This window comes from Amblyomma maculatum, chromosome 3 (genome assembly GCF_055883805.1).
Source record: "Amblyomma maculatum isolate TAMU_Amacu chromosome 3, ASM5588380v1, whole genome shotgun sequence".
Classification (NCBI taxonomy): Eukaryota; Metazoa; Arthropoda; class Arachnida; order Ixodida; family Ixodidae; genus Amblyomma; species Amblyomma maculatum.
The window spans coordinates 187702586-187723666 of NC_139346.1; the positions used below are offsets into that span (position 1 = coordinate 187702586).

General features: G+C 42.7%; 1 protein-coding gene across 1 annotated transcript in view; it reads left to right on the forward strand.

The window, feature by feature from the left end:
* The window catches only part of hob (bridge-like lipid transfer protein family member hobbit), a 65659-nt gene that overhangs the window by 32810 nt on the left and 11768 nt on the right, over window positions 1-21081 (forward strand). Inside the window, exons 24-40 of the mRNA XM_084598976.1 lie at window positions 50-151; window positions 985-1044; window positions 1136-1229; window positions 1949-2159; window positions 3383-3555; window positions 5858-5956; window positions 6315-6581; window positions 8131-8227; window positions 8419-8515; window positions 9161-9307; window positions 9917-10164; window positions 12489-12698; window positions 15196-15465; window positions 16522-16714; window positions 17322-17468; window positions 18626-18919; window positions 19125-19381. Of these exons, the coding sequence (XP_084455102.1) occupies window positions 50-151; window positions 985-1044; window positions 1136-1229; window positions 1949-2159; window positions 3383-3555; window positions 5858-5956; window positions 6315-6581; window positions 8131-8227; window positions 8419-8515; window positions 9161-9307; window positions 9917-10164; window positions 12489-12698; window positions 15196-15465; window positions 16522-16714; window positions 17322-17468; window positions 18626-18919; window positions 19125-19381 (2966 nt within the window). The remainder of the gene's footprint in view (window positions 1-49; window positions 152-984; window positions 1045-1135; window positions 1230-1948; window positions 2160-3382; window positions 3556-5857; window positions 5957-6314; window positions 6582-8130; window positions 8228-8418; window positions 8516-9160; window positions 9308-9916; window positions 10165-12488; window positions 12699-15195; window positions 15466-16521; window positions 16715-17321; window positions 17469-18625; window positions 18920-19124; window positions 19382-21081) is intronic.

Genomic DNA, 21081 nt, shown 5'->3' on the forward strand with positions numbered 1-21081 from the left:
GCATTGGTTGTTGCAGTTCTTTCATTTGGTGCCATTTCATTCACTTCAGGGCGTAAATATCATCAAGTGGATGAAGCTTGTCCACAATAAGAGCAGTGTGCCATTTACAGCTGATTCTCCACTTCCCTCCGACTTTTCTATCAAGGCCAAGGTAAGGATTAAAAAATTTGTTGTTGCTATCTTCGGATGAATTTAAGTTTTATTAGAAAATTGTGATCAACTATCACCTTCTGTGGCACGGCATCACCCATAGTCTTCAACCGTTCACTTAGCCCAAGCAAATGCTTCTACATATTCATTTTCTTTTTATGTGCACGCACATTAGTGGAATGGAACACCTTGCTTTTATCACAGCTGAATGCATTAGTGATGCTGCAGTGTGCTGAGGGTTATTTTGCTCTGTTTTGTTCTTTGCATTTTTTTTTTGTTCTTTTCATCTCCTGTGCTTGCATTTATAATCCTCTCAGTGTTCTATAAATAAATAATTAAATAATCACTCTGCAAGGCAGAAATGGACATCCACATATGTCACAGAACTTTTTTTAACCTGTCTGCCACAGGCTTACTAGCACTTTAATCTGTCTGCATAACAGCGCACATGGCTACAGAAGACTGCATGGTGTATATGGTAGAAATGTTAATGATGAACCTTGAACATGTTGGAAGATTGTCAGTGCCTTCCTTTTAAGTAGATGACCATTTACTAGGCTGGTTTAATCCATCGTTAAGAAGACAGCAGAATGTCATGGAGCCAAAGATCTACTGATGGAAATGCATTTCAACGCATTAAAATTAGCAAGCTTGTGGGAGGCACTGCAGTAATGAAGAACAAACTAAACATGTCATTTTTGTGCAAGATTTGAACACTTACAAATTCGCCATAATTGTGGCAAAATGTTTTAAAAGTTGTTTCCTCGAGTATGCAAGCATCAGTGGGTCCTGCTAAAAGCTGTTTTGCTCGCAATGTGCTTTCATTTGTACCAGACGCTGACCATAGAGATTGGTGATGATCCTTTCGAGGTGAAGCTCAGGAACAACTATGAGGTGAGAACCTCCCTCCACGATAATTTGTTGCATTTGTTGAACACAATGTTATAACATTGTTGAACTTAAATGCGCACTTTTCTTTCTGCAGCTGCTTGAGGATGAGTATCATGAAAGCTTGAAGAGGAAGAGGATGCTTGATGAAAAGATTGAAAACTACCGTAAAACACATCTCTTGCTGCCGGGTGAGTTTGGTGGTTGCATCTAGTGTTTCGTACTGTCAATAAGTGCCTGCTTTTAGCTTAGGCTGTATTTTGTACTAGAAGTTCTTGCCACACATTTATTTGCTTATGAAAGCAGCAGAATCTTCGCACACTTTTTTGCTCTTTGCTGTCATGATTTCTGCACCAGAATGACTTATCTGCCTGGGTTGATTTCGCTGTCAAATTTGTTCACTGTTAGTACTGTCACCTTCAGATGCCTTGAACTGCATTAGCCTAGTGACATGACAACCTTGGCAGTTACACTATTCATAAAACTCATGGGCCCCTTTAATTAAAATATGGCTGCTAACTTCTCCAAAACTTGTGAGTTCTGTAAACTGTTTGCGTCACTTGTGGCAGTCAGATAAATGGCTCAATGCTCGAGCAGCTCGCAAAATAACTTATTACCTTCATGACCAGTTGATTCCTTAGCATGTATAAAGTGCACGGTGTGCTATCATTTTAGCATCAGCTAGGGGGAATGATTGCATTTTGAAAATTAGTTTTTGTGACCAATATGAGAAAAGAACTCTAGAGTCTGTCATGATCTACTGCTTTTGTACAGTTTGCATCAGCCTTTTGTAGACTGCTTAAGCAAAGGGTGTCACGTTGTGTGCAGAGCAGTGTGTCACTCGACTGCTGTCTCCAAAGGTGACACTGACCGTATGTGGCTGTACATGAACATGCATCCCTGCCTGCAGCTTCCAAGGTGAACGAGCTGTATGCCAGTCTGAGCAAGAAAAATGCTGACATATACGTACAGCGCTCCAAGCAACTTTTACAAGGAGCACCGCTGCGCTCTCATCTTGCACTGTGGCACTTTGACCAACTTGAGGTCCTGGCCCTAGCTGACCCATCATACCATGGTACAGAGGCTGTTGTCGAGGTCATGCGTCGACTTGATCCTGAAAGGTGGGTGACTGACCAACCTCTGCTTGATCAGTGATGCTGAGCTGCGTCTCTGCCATTGCACATTGAAGAACTTTGTTTTAGTGCACTACTTCACGAGGCTTAGCCAGTTCACCATTTCCTGCACTGTTGAAGTGGAAGGTGCTGGCTTTGTCTTTGAGATAGGAGGGTGAGGTCAGAACTCAGCCTTCTGGGTTCCTCATATCCCGACTCAGACACATGACACCTAGGCCATGCAGGCACATTCATACGTCATGAGTAAAGCGGGAATTTTTATCTATGTCGCTTCTGGCAACTCGCAAAGTGTACATCATGGTCCTCCTTACAAGCGTGCATCTGGCAACTAACGACGAGAAGACAGCGACAGTGTCATTTACATCTACCATCTACCAAGATAAACGATGCCAAATTAGTGTTTTCACACGTTATACTAGGGTTAGCCACGCGAAACATCTGCAACATTGTTTTTTTTGTCCCAGGTCTTAAATTAAACGTTTGTTTTCTGTAGACTGTTTTCGGACATCACGGCTTTTCTGTTAAGAGAATTTAAAATTTCTTGCAGTGTGCTGTGGGCTTTAGTGCTGCAGCTTTTTGCAGCATATTATTGCCATCAAGCAAAATTCAGTCCTTTTCAAATTATCCAGGCATTTATTAAGTGTGATTTAATTGGTATCCTATGACGGAAACTACCGTCCAAGATGTGAGGACAGAAACAGAGATCACACACTCTGAGATAAATAAATAGCTACATGTTAGATCAGAAAAGTATAGGTCATCTGTTCAAGTTTAATAAATTTGAACTTGAATCTGGGAATTCAATTTAACAGAAAAATCATTACTTGCTTACCTGGAAATGTCATAAAGCTTAACAAGCATGGCGGAAGGCTGTTGTAAACTACAATCAGCAGTAAGAAGTGCATATTACTAACATAGACTTTCTGTTCAAGTTTCCCACTTCTTACTTGATGAAAATGCTGTTCTGATGCTTTACAAACCAGCGTGTGCAAATTGCTGAGGTAGCTTCATTCGTGAAAGACTGACAACCCTATGTCCCAGCGGGCATTAAAGCTCCCTTCGACATCCTGTGTACGTCCTATAAACATCTGTGGAACATCCAGGAGACTCATTGGGATAGAATAATCCATGTTAGTGCTCTCTTCTCCTTCTTGCTGTTGCTCTTTTTCTTCTTTTTTTCTTCATACTTATTATTGAGTTTTTGTTCCCAGCCCCTACCCAGAGGAAGGAATGCAGTTCTCCACCCTGTGGTGCCGCCGGGTGACTGGCAGCGTCAAGTCTGTCACGTGTCAGCTGCGTGACTTCCCACAGTTCATGGTTGACTGGCGTGAATTTCATGTGTGGGGCACCTTGGCCGGTGCTGAGCAGGAAGCACCACCACGAGGTATGAAGTGGACTGCGAGCATTTTTTGCATTTTGTCTTGGCCATTAATGCGCATCGAACCAACTCGCGTTGTTGTCTGTATGCATATTATTGCTGCAACTGTCTGCGTTGGCTGGATGTATACGCAGAGGTTGGACTTATCATTAGTTATTTGTGGCAAATTTAGCAGATTTTTTGGGGTGTTTATATCAGAACGCAACTTTGAGTTCGTTTGTTTGGCAAATATAGTTTTTCTTATGCAAATTTTAAGTCCCCCCCCCCTTTTTTTTTTTCAGTGCAATATACTGTGTAATATATGCCCTTGTGCGATGAAAAATTTGTGATACACTAAAACTTCACATTTAACAATGTGACACAGCATCATTAATTGCTCTCTATTGCTTCCATTGCAGATTCTCATTCCCGTATATGCACTGTACTACTCACAATCACAAATCTTTTAGATTTAATTTACTAAATTTCGAAAATACCATTCTCTCACCATGTTCCTGGTTCCAGCATTGTGCTAATATGTTCATGTAGCCTCCTGTTACTGTTATTAAATAGCCACCGGAGAATGACATCTGGGCTGAAAATACTGACTTTTTTTTATTAGAACCATTCGTTTGCGATTAAAATTTGATTCATTTTTTATTAAAATGAATTTGACATGCTTTCATTAAAGATCATTTTTGGTTTGAAAATTATCAAGCCCCTAGCTATATTTCCACTACATGGGATAGGTATGCAGGATGTGCCACCTGTGTGCATGAGATTCAACTAGGCTTAGCTTTTTGGGTGTGGGAATATGGGTTGCCATTGGAGTCGGGTTGTGTGTTGCTGTCACTGCCTTTTAAAAAAGCGAATGCTTTACTATGCCATTCGTTGCTTTTTTGCGTGTCAAGTAATGCTGACCTTGAGCCGAGGAAACACCACCTGACAACCATGGCGTCACTCAGCCGCCGCCGCCGCTGCTGCTGCCGAAGCCGCGCGTTCGCCTCTGCCTAGTCACCTGATTGTCATGACTGAACTGTGTGCTTTGTCCCAATACTTTATCGCATGGACTGTACATTGAGGCAGGCATCCTCAAAACCTGATGGAGCCAATTTGCGAGGAGGGACCTTCCTTTTTGAGCGATGGCCTTTGCGACAATATGTGCTAAGCAAAGCATTTGACGGAAAAAAAGTGTCATCCTCACACAAGCCCATTCGATAATTCAAGCTTTCGTTAATTCGGACATTTTTTCCTGGTCCCTTGGAGGCCAAATTAATGAAAGTTTACTGTATTCAGCAGCGACAGGTCTACCCGCTTTCATGCAGGTCGTTCCTGTACACGAAACCAGTATATAGGAAATCCTGTATAAAATTTATATTGCATTTTTCAGTAGGGTACACACCTCTGTCCAATCTTAGTTTAATTTTATTTGAAAAATAGTATGTTAATTTTTAAATAAACGTGATGAACAATATTTGCTTTTTTAATTTTGTTTTTTTCTCTCGCTGATCAGATTTTCGAAAATTTCAGTATCCGCACACTCCTAGTAATAAGACAGGTTAACGCAGTTGTTAGGCGGTTTTGTGTGTTCAAAATGTCGGTAATGCAATGGGCGACCACTTTGTAAAGCATGCTTACAAGTGATGTGCTCTGCAGCACGATTCTTTACGGCGTAAACGCAAGTGCATATGTCGGTCAGAGAAGTGTAGCGATTTAATGCGCTGCTGTTGACTTCAAACCTGCACGTAGGCATCATAGCTCATATTTTGTGAAGGGCAGGTCTTAAATGCTGAAATTATCAAATGCCGACTGTACTGACGTTTCAATGAAAGCACAGGTATCCTCCCATCACTATGTCTCGGAGCAGTGACAACACGGCAGTGCCTACAACGCACCTAGTGCGTTTCCATTGAGCGACCATGGTTTCACCATTCTCCTTGAGAAGTAATGCATTGATCAATCACCCAATTCTTTGACCATAGAAATTTCAGTTATTCAATCAACATCTTTTTTGTAGATGGTTGCCAAGGATCCATGGTTGTCAAAATGGCTAACAACAAACATGATCTGTTTGCTCTTTATTTCTAACATTCAAAATCGGGAGGACCCTTACACGTTATTTACAATGAAGGCACAGAATAAACACCTGTGTTTAGTCTGGAAACTACTTTATCAGGTGTATGTACTTGTGTTCCTTGATATCTCATTGTTACCTTGCATTCGCGTGCCTGTGACAAGGTTCGCCACGGTATTGGTAAAGGTGTTCCTTTTTTATTTTTTTATGTTCGCACTGATGTTTCTGTGTATTAAACTTGAAATGCATTTACAGCAAAACGGAGCTCAACAGTGGAGGTCGGTGCACCATGGGGGAACATGACAGTGCAGAGAAGCATGCCATCCCTCAAATTCTACCATGACTTGACTTGGGGTGAGTGATGAAAAATGCCACGCTAGCTAACAGCGAAGAAAAGCAGATGCGTGCATTGCGACAACTGGTTGTCAAGCTCAGTTACAGTGGAAAAAAAAAGGGTGGGGGGAAGGTGGGAGCACATTAATATTGGGAAAAATATAGAGTGTCTGGTGCATAGAGACATCTCTCGTATCACTGAGATAAAATAACATGAAGGTCCACTTTTCATGACTTCATCATGCTAAACGGAGCGACCACATGAAGTTTGTAATACTGCTTGTAGCTGCCGGCTTCAAGTCAATCTAGAGTAGCCTGGGTCTAGATTTTTCATTGATCCTTGCCACGATTAAAAGTCAGGGGGGTGCATTTTGTGCAGACCTGGACTATCTGGGCCTGACGTATGGTGCATGCTGGGAGCCCGTTGTAGCCCAAGTCAGCCTCTGCATGGAGAAAGTGAGTCGGCCATCAGCTGACCCGAGCCCAACGCTGGCCTGGTGGGACAAGGCCCGCCTGCTGCTTCATGGGCGCCTCACGGTCTCGGCAAGGCATCTGGCCCTCTTCCAGCATGTTTCCATGGACCCTTATAACGACACCGAGATGTTTGAAGTGTCCTGGAGCGATGCCATTGTGGACTGGACAAATGGTATGTGTTCTCAAGTGGGCTAGCTTACTAAAATGTTATGTATCAAAATTTCCTGCTCATTGGCCTAACGTGACAAAACTGAAGCACCAAATTTGCTATAGAGGCAAATTTTGAAAGTCCAAAGATTGAGAACAGAATCTGCTGCATTTCGTGGGAGGCCCTTCACTCAGTAAGAGAGTCCTGCAGCAGCAGTTCTGCACTGGTTTGCATCCACGTGCCCCCATTTTTAAGGCGAAAGCCTTTCTTGGCTCATGGTCAAAATCTCGCGTGCGTGAGATCTGTGCGTGAGATCCGCTCGTGAAATGTGTTCTCCTCGTCTAGCATTCCTGCCCTCTGCAATCCCACACTTGAATGCACGCCAAGGAACGCCACGCGACAGGAGTGACGGTGTACCGTCCAAACTCGCACTTGCAGGAGAGTGTGTGACAGACACTGTGCCTTTTCTTTCCTGTAAACCAACTATAATTATATACAGCACTGCAACGAACGCGCACCAAGGAAAGGAAATTTCCATTGTGCGACACAAGCCCTGGCCTTGCTAACACAAGCTCTACAAAGGGCACACGATATATTGTGTGCAGCAGCAACACTCAGGCTTACACATTTCTCTACTGCAGATTCTGCAGTGCTCTCGCAATTTTTTTCCTCCCTATTCCTCACAGTTTTGACTGCATTCTGTGTCTTTCTCATTGGCTCAGGCCACCTTATTTACGCATTTGTGGCCACCATATCCTGCTAGCATGTCCTGCACGCTTTACCTCTTTGGCCCAAAGTTGTCCAGAGGTTCGCTTTTCTTTTCAGCTCACCAGCGTAGTGAATGCGCTCACTGTAGATATCACAAAGAATGGTGAAAACAAAAGAAAACCCTTACTGCATTTATAGTTGGGCTCCTAATATAATGCGAGGTAATTTCAGCAGCCAATGGTTTGACTGGAAATATTTTTTGCATTTTATTCGTACAAATTCAGTAGCATGGCCAATATTGTGTGTCTTCCCACACAGGCATGTAAGTATGTTGCTGCTGGAATCTCAGGCTCTTCACGCGCTGCCTTGCTTGAGCAGATAAGTTGGCAAGCATGTCAAGGCATTGGCAGAACATTTCTCTTATCTGGTTCTACCTTTCAAGGGAGTGCAGGCGATTCATTACATGGCAACAGACATGAGCTGGGCAACATTATTTTTATTTCATTATTTATCTACCCAAACTAACTTGTGATTTCAACAAACACAACATCATCAAAAAAAGGAGGATGTTGTTTCTAACACGCAGTTCCATGAAAAATACTGAAATTGGCAATTTTGCGTGGAATTGCAGGAAATTGGGGCTGTAGACCTAGTAGGAGCACGTCCATGCTTTTTAAGTGCAGCAACTTTATTGAATAAAAGTAAACTGGCTGCCATCTGATCTGGTTTAGAATTTTGGTAATTTGTGTATTAATTTTGTTTCAACTATATTTGATAGGCATAGCTCTGTATTTTTGTTGTCGTAACGTGCTCGCCAGGCCCCACTTTCACAGGCAACCGCAATATTTGGTTCTCATCTTTTCAGGCAAAATTGTGATGAAAGGAAACCTGGGAATGTATGTCCACACGGCCTCCCGATACAATGACAGTCGTCTGGTTCACATTCCCAACCTAAAAATCAGGTCAGTGGCACCAAAACAGAGGCTTTCTTTCTTTTTTTTTTTTTTTTTCATAGTTAGTAGCTTGTTTTGTGGGTTTGTGCACACTGCTTATGGGAGGAAAATTACCTTGCTAGCAATTATCGATTGTGGCCAGAAATTTCAAGTAAGGAGGAACTGGTGCTAATTGTGTGACTGCTGATACCTTTACTCAGCATGAAGATGAACTGGCTTTGTGTGGGGAATCCATACGACCACCATAACATTACTCCCTATGCTCCGGACAAGATTCCGGAATACTCAAGCAACCAGGTAAATAAATTATATTAAACTTTTTGTTGACCTGTGCAATATTTTCATGCCAATCGTTTTTGTAGGATTGCTACGGAGCTGTAATCATAATGCTGCAATATTTTGCTGTATGTTATTTTTTAAATAAAGCTTTTGTTTCTTAATTGACAAGTATGGTGTTATCAATTGTTATTCTGATGCACAGGTCAAGTTATTTTGCGCACAGTTAGAAGTTATTGGCTTACCTGTGAAGGATTGGGATCACAGAGGCATAAATCATTGAAATTTATTTTATGTTCTTGACTACATGTATGGGTTGTACAAATCAAAACCTCTGAAAAGTGTGGCTGTCACCCTCACTGTCTGGCTCTAGCTATGCCTTTTGTAGGCTCTTGTCATCTTGTGTTTTTGAAAATCGTTGTCGTGTAACGCACTCAAAGGTCCAAAGAAGTAGCCTCCGTAGCCACTGGCAACCTTTCTACCCTTCCTAACGAAAAAAAAGCTGCCATTTTTTTTTGTTTTTTTTCCAAGTCAGTAATGTCTGGAACTGTGGTTCTGCTTAGCCACGCCTGGTTTTATTTGTGTCCAAATTTTAGGAGAAGATAGTGCAGCAAATAGTCCAAGCATAGCAATTAATGCCATAACTTGCGTCTAAAAACTGTGCAGGAACATGACAGCTACCGAGCGTTCCGATCTCAGAACCTGAACCTCTCGGTGTCCCTGGAGACAAAAGCAGTGGCCCTGGAAACGGCAGACTCCATTCCCACCTTGTTAGTCTATAGTTCCACACTCAAGTGGATAGAAGGTTTGAAGGTAACATTTCCTTTTCGTTATGGCTACTTTGTTGTCACTGGGATGCTAGGCTAACCCAAGTAACAATCAGTGAAATGACATGATTGGTATAGCATTTGTCTTTTTTGTTTATTTATTGCAATGTATTGATTACACTCTTATTTTGTAGGGCCATATTATGAGGGGAATCTTTGTCCTTTTTTTTTTCTTCTTTGACGAGCTTGAGAAGTCTGGTGTTTATCTTAATTTTATACAGCTGAATGACGTTTGACACTTTGATGGGTGGATTCAGTTAATGTAACGGGTATGCAGCTGATAAAGATGGATTCAGTTAATGTAACAGGTGAGTCGATGGAAGCTACGTGTATGCCTTCATTGACATTGCCATCACAGTTGATGGAAAACAGCAGGGAGCATGTGGGATGTCATTTTGTCATTTTCTACTCCATGACGAATAGCTTCAAAGTCATGAGTGAATAAGGTATACGGCTCGTCATGGTTCTCACTGATCAAAAAATGACTCTCGTTGACTTAGCCTAACTCAACGTGCCTTCATGCACCTCTCCTTTGTATGGCTACTTAATTGCAGCTTGCCGAAAAAGCTCCCATGTCTCTCACTGTGCGTTGCAGGCCATCCTGAGTGGGCTTCCCAAGCTGACTCGCCGGGGCCCGCTCTTTGGCAACGTGAAACCGCGCAAAAGCCAGCTGACCCGGCATGTGCGCCAGCTGCAGCTCTCTCTGGCGCTGCACAAGTTCCAAGTGTGCTACTGGACTTCGTTGGCCCGGCAGCATGGCTTTGAGCTGCTGGCCGGCCGCATCCAGCTCAGCTCTGAGCACAGCCTCGTGCTGGACACACTGCGTGATGGTCTGCTACACAGGTTGGCACATTTTCTGTTCTTTCTTTTCTTCCTTACTTTTATTGTTTTATTTCTTCTGAGTTCATAGAATATGTCAGTGTTTATGGATGCTTGTGAAACATATACATGCATAGTACATACTTGTAGTCTGCAGACTAAGGAGCTGAGAGAGAAGCAACTTTCTGCCTGCCCATCAGACTCAAACTCTTGTTGAAAAAAAGTGATGAATGACTTTTCGACTACAAATCTCATCTAAACGAGACATAAAGTTGACGCAGCTACGATGATAGATTGGTGCTTGTCACAGTTGCTAGTTTCTTGGCTGACTTTTTGGTCGCATAAATTGTAATATATAATTAGTGCTGTCATTAATCGTCTCACTTAACAAAAAAGTCACTTGCTGCGAAGTATTCGCACAACTATTCTTTTGAATGCATTGTGCCAAGAGTTTTAAACACCTAATGAATTTGCCTGCTTTAATTTCAAAGTTTGGAAATTAAGAAGAAGAAATGGGCATGGGCAGGACATGTAGTGCGAAGAGAGGGTAATCGATGGTCGCGTAAGGTAACAAACTGGATTCCAAGGGAAGGAAAGCGTAGCAGGGGGCGGCAGAAAGTTAGGTGTGCGGATGAGGTTAAGAAGTTCGCAGGGGTCAGGTGGATGCAGCTAGCACAGAACCGGGTTAATGGGAGAAATATGGGAAAGGCCTTCGCCCTGCAGTGGGTATAGTCAGGCTGATGATGATGATGATGATGATGAATTTTTAATTAATAATTAGAAAAAAAAGTTACTGTCGTCTTCATCTTTAGGTATGCTGAGCCGTGCTCAATTAAGCCATACTTCTGTGCTTTCTTTGCTCTGCTTACACATTGTGTGCACCTAACTGTCTTTGTATCTTCCTGCTTTTCTCTTGCGCTGCCTCTTCTGTGAATGCAGTTATGCAACCCAAAATCCAAGGTAAGGTATGGTCACAGCACCCTCTGGCAACTAGCACAAAACTTTTGCTTCAGGAAGAGATGTTTCGTGTAATGCAGAACTACTTTTTGGTGATAAACTGGATTTGCATCCTGCTTGCTTTGCGTAGAATTTGCAGTGCAGAACAAAACATTCAGATAAGAGGGGATGTTTCAGCATTAATCGTGGAGTGAAAACACGGGTTCAATCCCGGGTGCGGCAGCCATATGCAAGCAAAACGCAAGCAAAATACAAAGCACTGATGTGCTCTGTGATGTCATGACCCCTGATGGTCGAAATTTCCAGAGCCCTCGACCACAGCGTTTCTTTGTTGCTGATGCAGCTTTGGAAATTTAAACCCCATAAACCGAACCAAATAGAGCCAGTTTCGATTTTTCTCTTGTTTTTATTGTTTGTTTTTCTAGCATTGCAATGATTTTTCTTGTTTTTTAGGCATGCGTGAATATTGTAAATATCGAATATGGATCGATTACAAATACGAAAAAAAGCGTTTGAGTATTAAATATTTGATCAGGGGAAAAAATATAAAATTTTAAAAAAAGGCAAACACTGTTCGTCTTGTTTATTTCAGAATTCACATGATACTCGCAAATAAAATTTATACCCTACCTCAAAACTGAGTATAAATTTTATACAGGATTCTGTATATTGGCTTTTGCACAGGAAAGACCTACATGAAACTGGTTGAAGCTGTCATGTTGCTGCTGCATGCAGTAAACACATGTTAATTCGGCATTAAGAAACCAACCAGAAAAAATGTCCAAATTAACTGAAAGATCGAATTATCGATTGGACATTAAAAAATTTCTAGAAACCGTTTGCATCACGGTTGTTGTACCTGATGAACACCTGCATTTGAGATGAAACCAAAGTGAAAAGGACGTTTTCTACCAGTTTCAGCCAGTGCTTCATTTTGCGTGCACTGTTAGAAACTCCCTCTTCAAAAAAGGGAAGATCGTCTTCACAAAAGGACCCTGTTGCAATTTGAGGATGCTTCTCTGCATAACGCTATCAGGCATTGCGGTGAAGCGTGCAGTGCGGTGAAACTGCGGTGAATTTGAAAACTTTCAGTTCGTTTGCTAATTTTCGAACATTCAGAAAATTCCAAATATCAGTTTTTCAAATACGAATACAAAGTGAATGACAAACATATTCGATTCGTAACCTAATTTTGTATATTCACACACTTGTTATACTTTATAATGTTAATAAGCTCTTCTGTCCTATTGCATAACAGATAATCAGACTAATCAACATCACTTTTTTTTTTTCTTTATATGAAGCCATAGGATTTATAAGCTTTCACTTTGGATATTTAGGACATTGCTTAAAATCACATTTGCATTTTAAATGCACTGTCATCACTGCAGACCACGTGCCAGCTGGTCTGTGTCCTACATGAATTGTGAGCTGGGCGACAGTGAAGTGTGGCTCTACAATGCCAGTGGCGAGTCGGCCTCGGGAGAGCAGCCAGGAGCAGCCGCAGATACTGGAGCTGAAATGTCAGGCAGTTCGACTCCAGTGGACGAGGAATTTGGCCAGCGACCACCGCCACAGGCTCCACATCCTCCGCAGCGCAAGTCAGTGTTGTACACTTTTTGTGCTCTGCAAATTTTTTGGTTTATACTTCAAGCTAACGCTTTAGTAAATTATATTTTTTCCTTGTTTGTTTGTTTGTTTGTTTTTGTTTCCGTTTTTTGTGATTGCATGCATCTTCTAGAATAAACAACAGTTAGCCATTTTTAGGCAAGGAAGCCAAAGGAAGCAAAAGCCATTGAGATGAAAATAATGTGCAATTTAGGTTTCAGAACACGAAAAAAACTATGGTGCTTGTGACTTTTTGTTGGTAATTTTTAAATTCGTCAAGGACACTTACTTGTATATAACGTAAATGTACAAGTTGAATATGATCTTCATGCTGCCATGATTGATGAGTTCTGTTTTCAAAAAGCTTTTAGTGTGATTATTTTAGCATACTTACTACACTCCTAAAACTGCTAGTTATCAAAGTGTGAAGCAAAAGAAGCTGAGTAAGCTGCTAGCCACTGACAGAGATTTGCACCTGCTCAAGTTTTAAACGCTAGAACTCAGCTTAACAACTGTCTGTACTGCACTTGCAAGTGCAGTAGATAAAGTCATGATGCATCTCCATTCAATTGCTTGGTTTCTTATCATTCGTTCCCAGTGAGCTGAAGGCTTCATTATTATACCGCTAATGACAAAGTGAATGCGTCGGGAATGACTCATGTAGTCATATTTTTTTTTCAAGCCCAAATTCAGGAAACGGCAGCCATTACCTAGTGCCAGAAATGCATATGAGCGAGAACATTTGCTACCACTTGGCCTCATAGTTGCGGCCTTTCAAGGGCTCACTGCTACCCGTAGAAAGTGCAGTATGTGGGCTGCATTAAAAGCATTTACACATTTACTGTTAGCAACCAACGCCGATCACATGAGTTTTACAGCCATATGAATGAACAGCCATGTATGGGGACAGCGTTTTGCTTCGCGGCATCTTTTTCTATCCTGTCACTGACTAGAGACAGAGCTGCTAGTATGGCTGTTCTTCTGCCAGTATTGCCACAGGCAACATGGACTTATGATTTCTTGTGACCAAACCTGACAAGAATTCCGCTAGAATTCCACGTGAAAGAAATCAGATTTCCAAATGCTGAGAAGGCTGGCTGTTTACTGTACTCTGGAAACAGGTGTGTAGCGTGTGCATTCATGCTTCCTGATGACTGCGCACCGTTTCGACATAGCAATCAGACATAAAATTTCAGAAAACTACCACAGTACCAGACCTAGAGCTGCCAAGCCATGTTTTAGCCTCCAGTCTTCACTCAATGCCATTCATAATCCGTTCACTCCTAGTGGGCCTAGCTTCAGTAGGGCCCTCAGTTTTTTTATATATAAATTATTTATTTATTTAAAAAAATTACATACAAATACGAGCCTGCCCAAGCCAACAATGGGCTTGTGGGGCAGCGCTTGGCAGAATGGAGCAAGCCCAGGGGCGGCACAGTAAGTCAATTACACAAGACTCAAACTAAAAACTAAAGAAAGGCAGTAAGAAATGACGGGGAAGAAAAAAAATAAAAATAAAAAACAAAGAAAGAAAGAAACAAAATTACACATACAGATCAAAGATATAAGATTTTACTTCTTTCCGCGTGCTGGAAGATAAAACATTATCTGGCAGGTTGTTTGACACATCAGGTACATAGAAAGCACGGACACGTTTCCCGTATCTTGTCCGTACTCTTGGTAAGGAAAAGCGGTCGCGTGGACGTAAAGTTCTGGCGGGGACATACGGGAGGCAGAACTCATTGTTCCATATATAGGAAAGGATTACTGTTTCTTTGAATAACAGCCTGAACGAGGGCATGTGCGAGCATGAAAAAGACCGGAATTGTTAGTAATGTGCACACCATACATCACCGCCCGAATTATGGATTTTAGTAAAGAATCAACTTTATTGCGCCAAAACACTGAACAGAAATAAAAAGAACAAATTCTATATCTCAGCACACTGTACGCCAGTGCATGTGCTATTGTTTTCCTTACGTAAATTGGGCATAGTGCTTTAATAGAATACAGCAGGCAGGCTATTGTGCGCAGCCTTTCACAAACGTAGCCAAGTGAGTGTTCCAAGACGTGTTAGAATCGAAATGAACACCGAGATAATTGACACTTGAGAGGTATGGAATAGGAGAGCAAGAACAAAGAACAGTCGCCTAATTGTGCAACGCACTTCCAGGTGCATACTTCATCTGGTACCTAGCTTTTTAAATGCCTGTAACAACAGCAATAGTTCTCTAACAAACATGGAACTTGTCATGATTAGTTTAATGACATAAACAACACAATATGAAGTATCCTAGCCAATGTCAAATTTCGTTGCACTTGGCCTTTAATCAGCAGCACAGAGCTGGGTAGACATCAGCAATGTACAGTGTTGTATGTAAGCAAAATTAGACTTGGTCATCCTCCTTTGCTTTCTAGTTCATTGACCTGTGTTTACAACCGAAGATATGTCAGAAATGCACACTGCAAAGACAGTCCCCTTCTTCTCAGGTATTTTCTGAGTGTGGCCAGAGTGTCCTACGGCCGTGAAACCAAGGTGCGAGGCAGTGCCGTCACAGCACCAGAGGAGGACACGCCAGTGCACCTCTTAGTGGTGCACGGCCTCAAGGGTGCGTGGACAAAGCACAATAGGGACGTCGTCTTTGGCCTCTTCGACAGCTATGTGGATGCCAAGCTCCTTCGGCGCAACCTTTCCACAGAGGCCCTCAGGGGCTTCAGAGTTGACGGGCAGCCCCTGACTTCTCCTGAGCTCCGGCCCAGGTGAGACTTGACTTTTTCTTCGAAATGCTGTATACAAGATTTCTAAAGCTTTTCTCATATTGTTTTTATCTTTTTTTGAATTGTATACTTTCCACAATTCTTTACTAATATGAATCAGGTGAAAGCGCCAAATAACTATAATTGACCTTTCCACTCGAACAAGTTGGTTTGTTGTGTTCACGCTAACAGAAACAAAATATGCGTTTCAAAACAGAAACATTACGTCTAATATTTTTGTCTCTCTTTTGTATGCCTTTCATATCGGTAGAGTTGACTGATTAAAATCTGAAACTAATTTCTTTGCATTATTATAGGTCACAATATAGAATTGCCACAGGTAGCAGCTCAATTTTTCTGGAATAACAAAACATTGTGTGCTGGCAAAAATTAATGAAAATGTCTACACTGGGTGCTGTTTGCAGCTGTATCTTATACACTAGCTGTTCACCAGGGTTTATGACCATCCTACAGCAAATACTGCCTAGCCATGAAGGGCAATACTGATTTTAAATGTGCTAGTAGTACTTATATGTACAGGCCCATCCATAATATTACAGAGCACGCTTTAAGCGATAAATCTCGTATCACGCCTTGCCTAAGGAAAATTAGGAAGTATGTACTACTTTATACATACCTTAGAACATGCCCTTATCGTGTGAGCTCAAAAAACCATCTTCTCCATGAAGAGCATGAGAAAGATTTAAGTGCTGAAGCGTACCCTATAATGTTTCGGGCACACCTGTAGGTAAGAGCTCTCACCATTAACCTGTCAGCATCACAACATTGTGCATGGCTGTAAGGTATAAGGTGGGGATTCAGAAGTGTCTGTCATCACTGTTTCCATGTGTGCCGTCAGTCAGAGCCACTGGGGTTAACTCCTTTAGCACGATTCGCATGTGGCATGTAAACACCAAAGAAAAAATGTGTCAGAATGATTCAGGTGCTGTGACGAGCGTTTTGCTCATTTGCAGCCCTGTGTATTTGTACGTTTTGCAGCAGAAAGTATGCACATGTGTCTCAGATCAGCCCAAATAATCACTGGCATGCCCAATGCAGTCCCAGGCCAGCACGCAAGAGCACATCACCGGCTGTATCAATGCTTCAGCAGCTGGAGTCATCCGGCCCCAAAACGGTGTACACAGAAGACGTTGAAGGGGTTACTGTCGAAGAACAGCTCCATGGAGTTGCTGCCTGCCAGACTGACGACGTTCTCAACAAGAATTGGTCCGTTGAACTTGTAAACAGCCAGGTGAGCTTTTCAATAATGCAGTCTATGCTTATAGCTAATATTGATCATGATATTGACTGTAACAGTGTATTCGATCATAAAATCAGCACTGCAGTTGAAGTCCTAACCATTGATAATTTGGCATGTAATCCCCGAAGGAAAAGCAGCTTTAGGTTTGTCTAAAATGTGTATGTCGCATGAAGAATATGAAATTATATTGCCTTCACTGACTTTAATGAATTATGTGCACAGTAGCACCAACTTATGCCTGCCATTTGGAGAAATGGTATGGAGCTGGGTTCTGTGTGCAACGTTCAGCTGTTACATTTAACTGGGTTCAATGTCCAGGCTATTGGCCCATCCCATATGCACTTCTGTGCGACCTGCCCTTGTCAATCAAAAAGGAATAATGTAACCTTTCCTCAGGACACACTTTTAATGATTAGTCTTTCCTGTGTGCGTCGAGGTTGTCTGTAGTGACTTTTTTTTTGTGTTAAGCTATTTTCACTACTCTTCCACATGACAAGAGAACATCAACATTGGTCTTACGCACAGCTTCGCCACAGCGCTAGCTCGGGGAACTGTGTGGCCTGGAAGTGCGAGCCTTGCATTTTTCGGTCCTTTTCAGGTGATGTTACGTGGGTGCGAGACGTCTGGCTATGTGATTGTGAGTGCAGCCAAGGCAGAGATTCTGCAGCGGGTGCACACGCCTGTGTGGAAAGAGAACACCCTAGTCTCCAAAACAACCTGGATGGGGTCTCTCGAGTGTATGCAGGTGGGTGCCTCCCATCTCCATCGTGAAGCCTAGAATAACACGACCAACACAAGGTAAACGTTTCTCAGTGGTTGTAACAGGTTGGCTTACTGCGTCATAGTAACCTGAGGAAACACAGTATTTCAAGGGTAGGGAAGGAAGGCATAATGGATTAATTGCAGCCACAGCCGGTCTGAATGCAGCGGCTCGCGTGTGACTGACTGAATTTTTATGGGCCAGAACGATGCTGTAGGCATGCAATTACATATATGTCAAACTTCTAATGGTTCAGTCTGTCACGCACAATGTTCACATGTAAGTGATTCATGCCCTAGGCTAGCACTGCCTATGCCTGAGCATTGTGCCTCTTGTTTTTAACGATAGCTGCCAGTCACTGCGTGATAAACGCCCTTCCAGGTCTGGTCACACAGCTGGGTGTCAGTAGCACATTCTCCAGTGAGCCACTCCAATTGATTGAATTCCTGGAAACATTCCAGTTCTCTGCATTGTTGCAGCTGCTGTCGTTGTCGTTGTTTGGTGTGAAGTGTTTGACTCCACTGACGATGAAGCACCTGCACCACACAAAAAATTCCGAGAGCACTGCAGACTCTGCAGTAGAGAAATGCGAAAGCCTGAGCCTTGCTGCTGCACACAGTACATCGCGCTCCCCTCACGAACTTTGATGCATTCAACGGAAGGCATCAAAAGTTCATCAGGATTCTATAATTGATTTACAGGAAAGGAAAGGTGCAGTATCCGTCACTCGCGGAATCTCGCGGACAAATCTCGAAGACGCGAGATTTTGACACTCATTACACGCTTCTGATCACTATCATGCGTTTATTTGGCTCATTAAGTCAGAAACACATCCACTTCTGGTTGGCGTGACGTCACATTCCTTGGACGTCGACAGTAGTCGTATAGCTATCTCGATGTCTAATCGATTTTACTTTTATATTTTTGGCTGTAATCAATAACTAATCACACTACTGGCATATTGTTTCTGCAGCATCTTCACATCATCCTCTATTGATCACAGCCATTAATTTGATCCTAGCTCTTCTAAGAACGACACAACAGCTGTCCAAAGTATGTCTAGCATGGGCTGCCCATGTACATCGTGCACATTCCCAGTGATACCTCGGTAACCTTTGTGGTAACCTTTACTATTACTCCAGTACTATGCCACGGTGGATGCTGGGGAGCGTGGTGCATCCGACGATGGTGTGGTATGGCTGACGGTGGACAACATAGAAGAGCGTGCCTGGACAGTGATCGAGGCGCCCGCTGACTTGGTGGGCAGTGGCCAGGGTGTTGGAGGCGTGGTCAGCAGCACAGTGGGTGGAGCCTCGGACCCAAACACAGCCCCACTGCAGCTCCAGAGAATCATCTCACGCTGTGGCTGCCAGTTCTTCTATGCCAGCTATGGCGAGAACATTGACCCAGAGGCTCTGGAGGAAGTTCCGCCCCTGGTCAGTCTTCGCTGCTTGATCTTTGATTCCTAGAATCTATCAGTAGTTTAGTGTTTCGGGGGCACATGTTTAAGACAGGCTTCATGTCCATGTGCTCTGAACAGGGGTTCTTCCTATATAGCGAATATCGAGAAAGACTAGTTCGAGTACTTGAAAACATTGTTAACTATTAAAATTTTCACGCTTTTCTCTTTTACTTGCAAAGCCTGATGAAGAAGATGAGGAGCCGTGGGGTCGGGAGCAGGCCGTGGATGCATTCACTCTAACACACCATGACCTGGAAGTGTGCAGCAACCCGCTGCAGTATGCCATGGTGTTGGACCTGGTGAACAACCTGCTCCTGTATGTGGAGCCACGGAGAAGGGAGACCAATGAGAGGCTGCAGCGCATGCGCTTTCGCCTACAGCTCTCTGCGGGAGAGGACCACCGCACACCCATCCTGCAGCTACAGGATCAAGTCAGGTATACACACACTTTGTCTTCAAGTATTACTGCCTCTGTCATCTGTCTACATTGAAACTGATGCAGTTTTGCTTCTTTGACTGTTTCTTTACTAACCTGAATAACATATTGAGATAGCCTTTTAATTTGGTGTGATCACACCTGTGAAGGACGAGAAAAAAAAGAAAGTATGAATTTGATTATATGATCACGATAGACGCGAATTTCAGGATGATACGAATCTGTGAAGTTCCGTGGCCGAAGTGCATAGCGTACAAGGTGTAAAATTTTTTATGTTCCAAACACTGTCCCGTGCCACTACAGATGATACGAACACGCGAGCTGCAACCCCAACCACATGCACTACGATACAAATGCCTTTCGCTACCAGTGGCGTGTAGCCAAAAAATTTGTTTGGGAGGGGCTTCAAAAGAACAAGGCTGTGGGGGAAAGGGATTAGTTAGCAAGCCTACTTCCACGCTCATATAAAAAGAAAATATATAAGTCAATTTTATTCAGTAAACATTGTGGGTATACTATGCTCAAGCTGGAGAGAATGATACAGTAAAAAGACGTCTTCTTGAGTTAGACGAGCTGAAACAATGTCATCCGGACAAGACGCGATCTTCCTGGTGTATACCTCATAGTCACTGCTCGTCACCGGCCACCTCACAAAGGAAAAGGTAAAAAATGCCAGCGAGCACTGCTGCACCTGCACTTGTCGGCAACCTGAGTCAACATAGGCTTTAAGTTCCTCCTCCCACCTTTTTCAACACCAACTCCCTCTCCTTCCAACCTCCCGTATTCACCCCTTCTCATCTTTTATTTCATTTACTTATAGCTGAATACAAAAGCCCTGAGTCACCCCTGAAGAAGGAGCGAGCCAGCTCCGATACGTCGGATTTCTCGAAATTAAAAAAGGGATGGTTGGAGAATTCAAGCTTCACTTAGCGTCCTTGGACAAGTTTGGCGGTGCATGGCAATACGAAAAAATTTCGGAAGTTGGGGGTAGAGGAGCTGAAGCTCCATTAGCCCTTCCTCTCTCCCCTGGCTACACCCCTGTTCACTATACCTTCTCTCATAGCCTGACTCAGTTTGGGATGTTAAATCCCATACACCAAACATCACTGAGAAAGAAGTCTATATCGTCCTGCAGACTTTACTAGAATGATGATTATGACGATGATGGTAGTGGTAGTTGCATTGGATGAGTACATGTCTGGTGACCCTATGGAGGCTCATTGTACAGATCCTCATCAGTGCCTAGGCTCTGACAGAAAATAGCGGTAGCAGTTCATTAAAGAACTTAGGTGCATTTCAGCCCTCGTACCCCTTTGTCCATGTATTAGTTATCACTAATTGTGATGATCATGTTCGATTAAGTACTAGATATGTAGCTTATAAGGTGACATTTTCATGCAAGGGCTTTACTATTTATATTTTTTGTAATGATGCAGCATTGCACCATGACTGTGCTGACATGAGTGGAAAGAACTTATTCTTTTAGTAAATAGCAGCTAAGGATTCACTGGATATTGTTAAGAGATTTTATGCCATGTGTGAACAGAGCTTTTTATGTTTAGTATGGCTTGTCATTGTCATTTGAACTACCTAGGAGGCCAGTAGCGACTACTAGAATGTATCCCTGCATCTTTCTTGGACAGCAATATCAGCAGTTTCAGTAAAGACGTGGAAAGAGCTAAGAAAGAGGAGTAATTTGC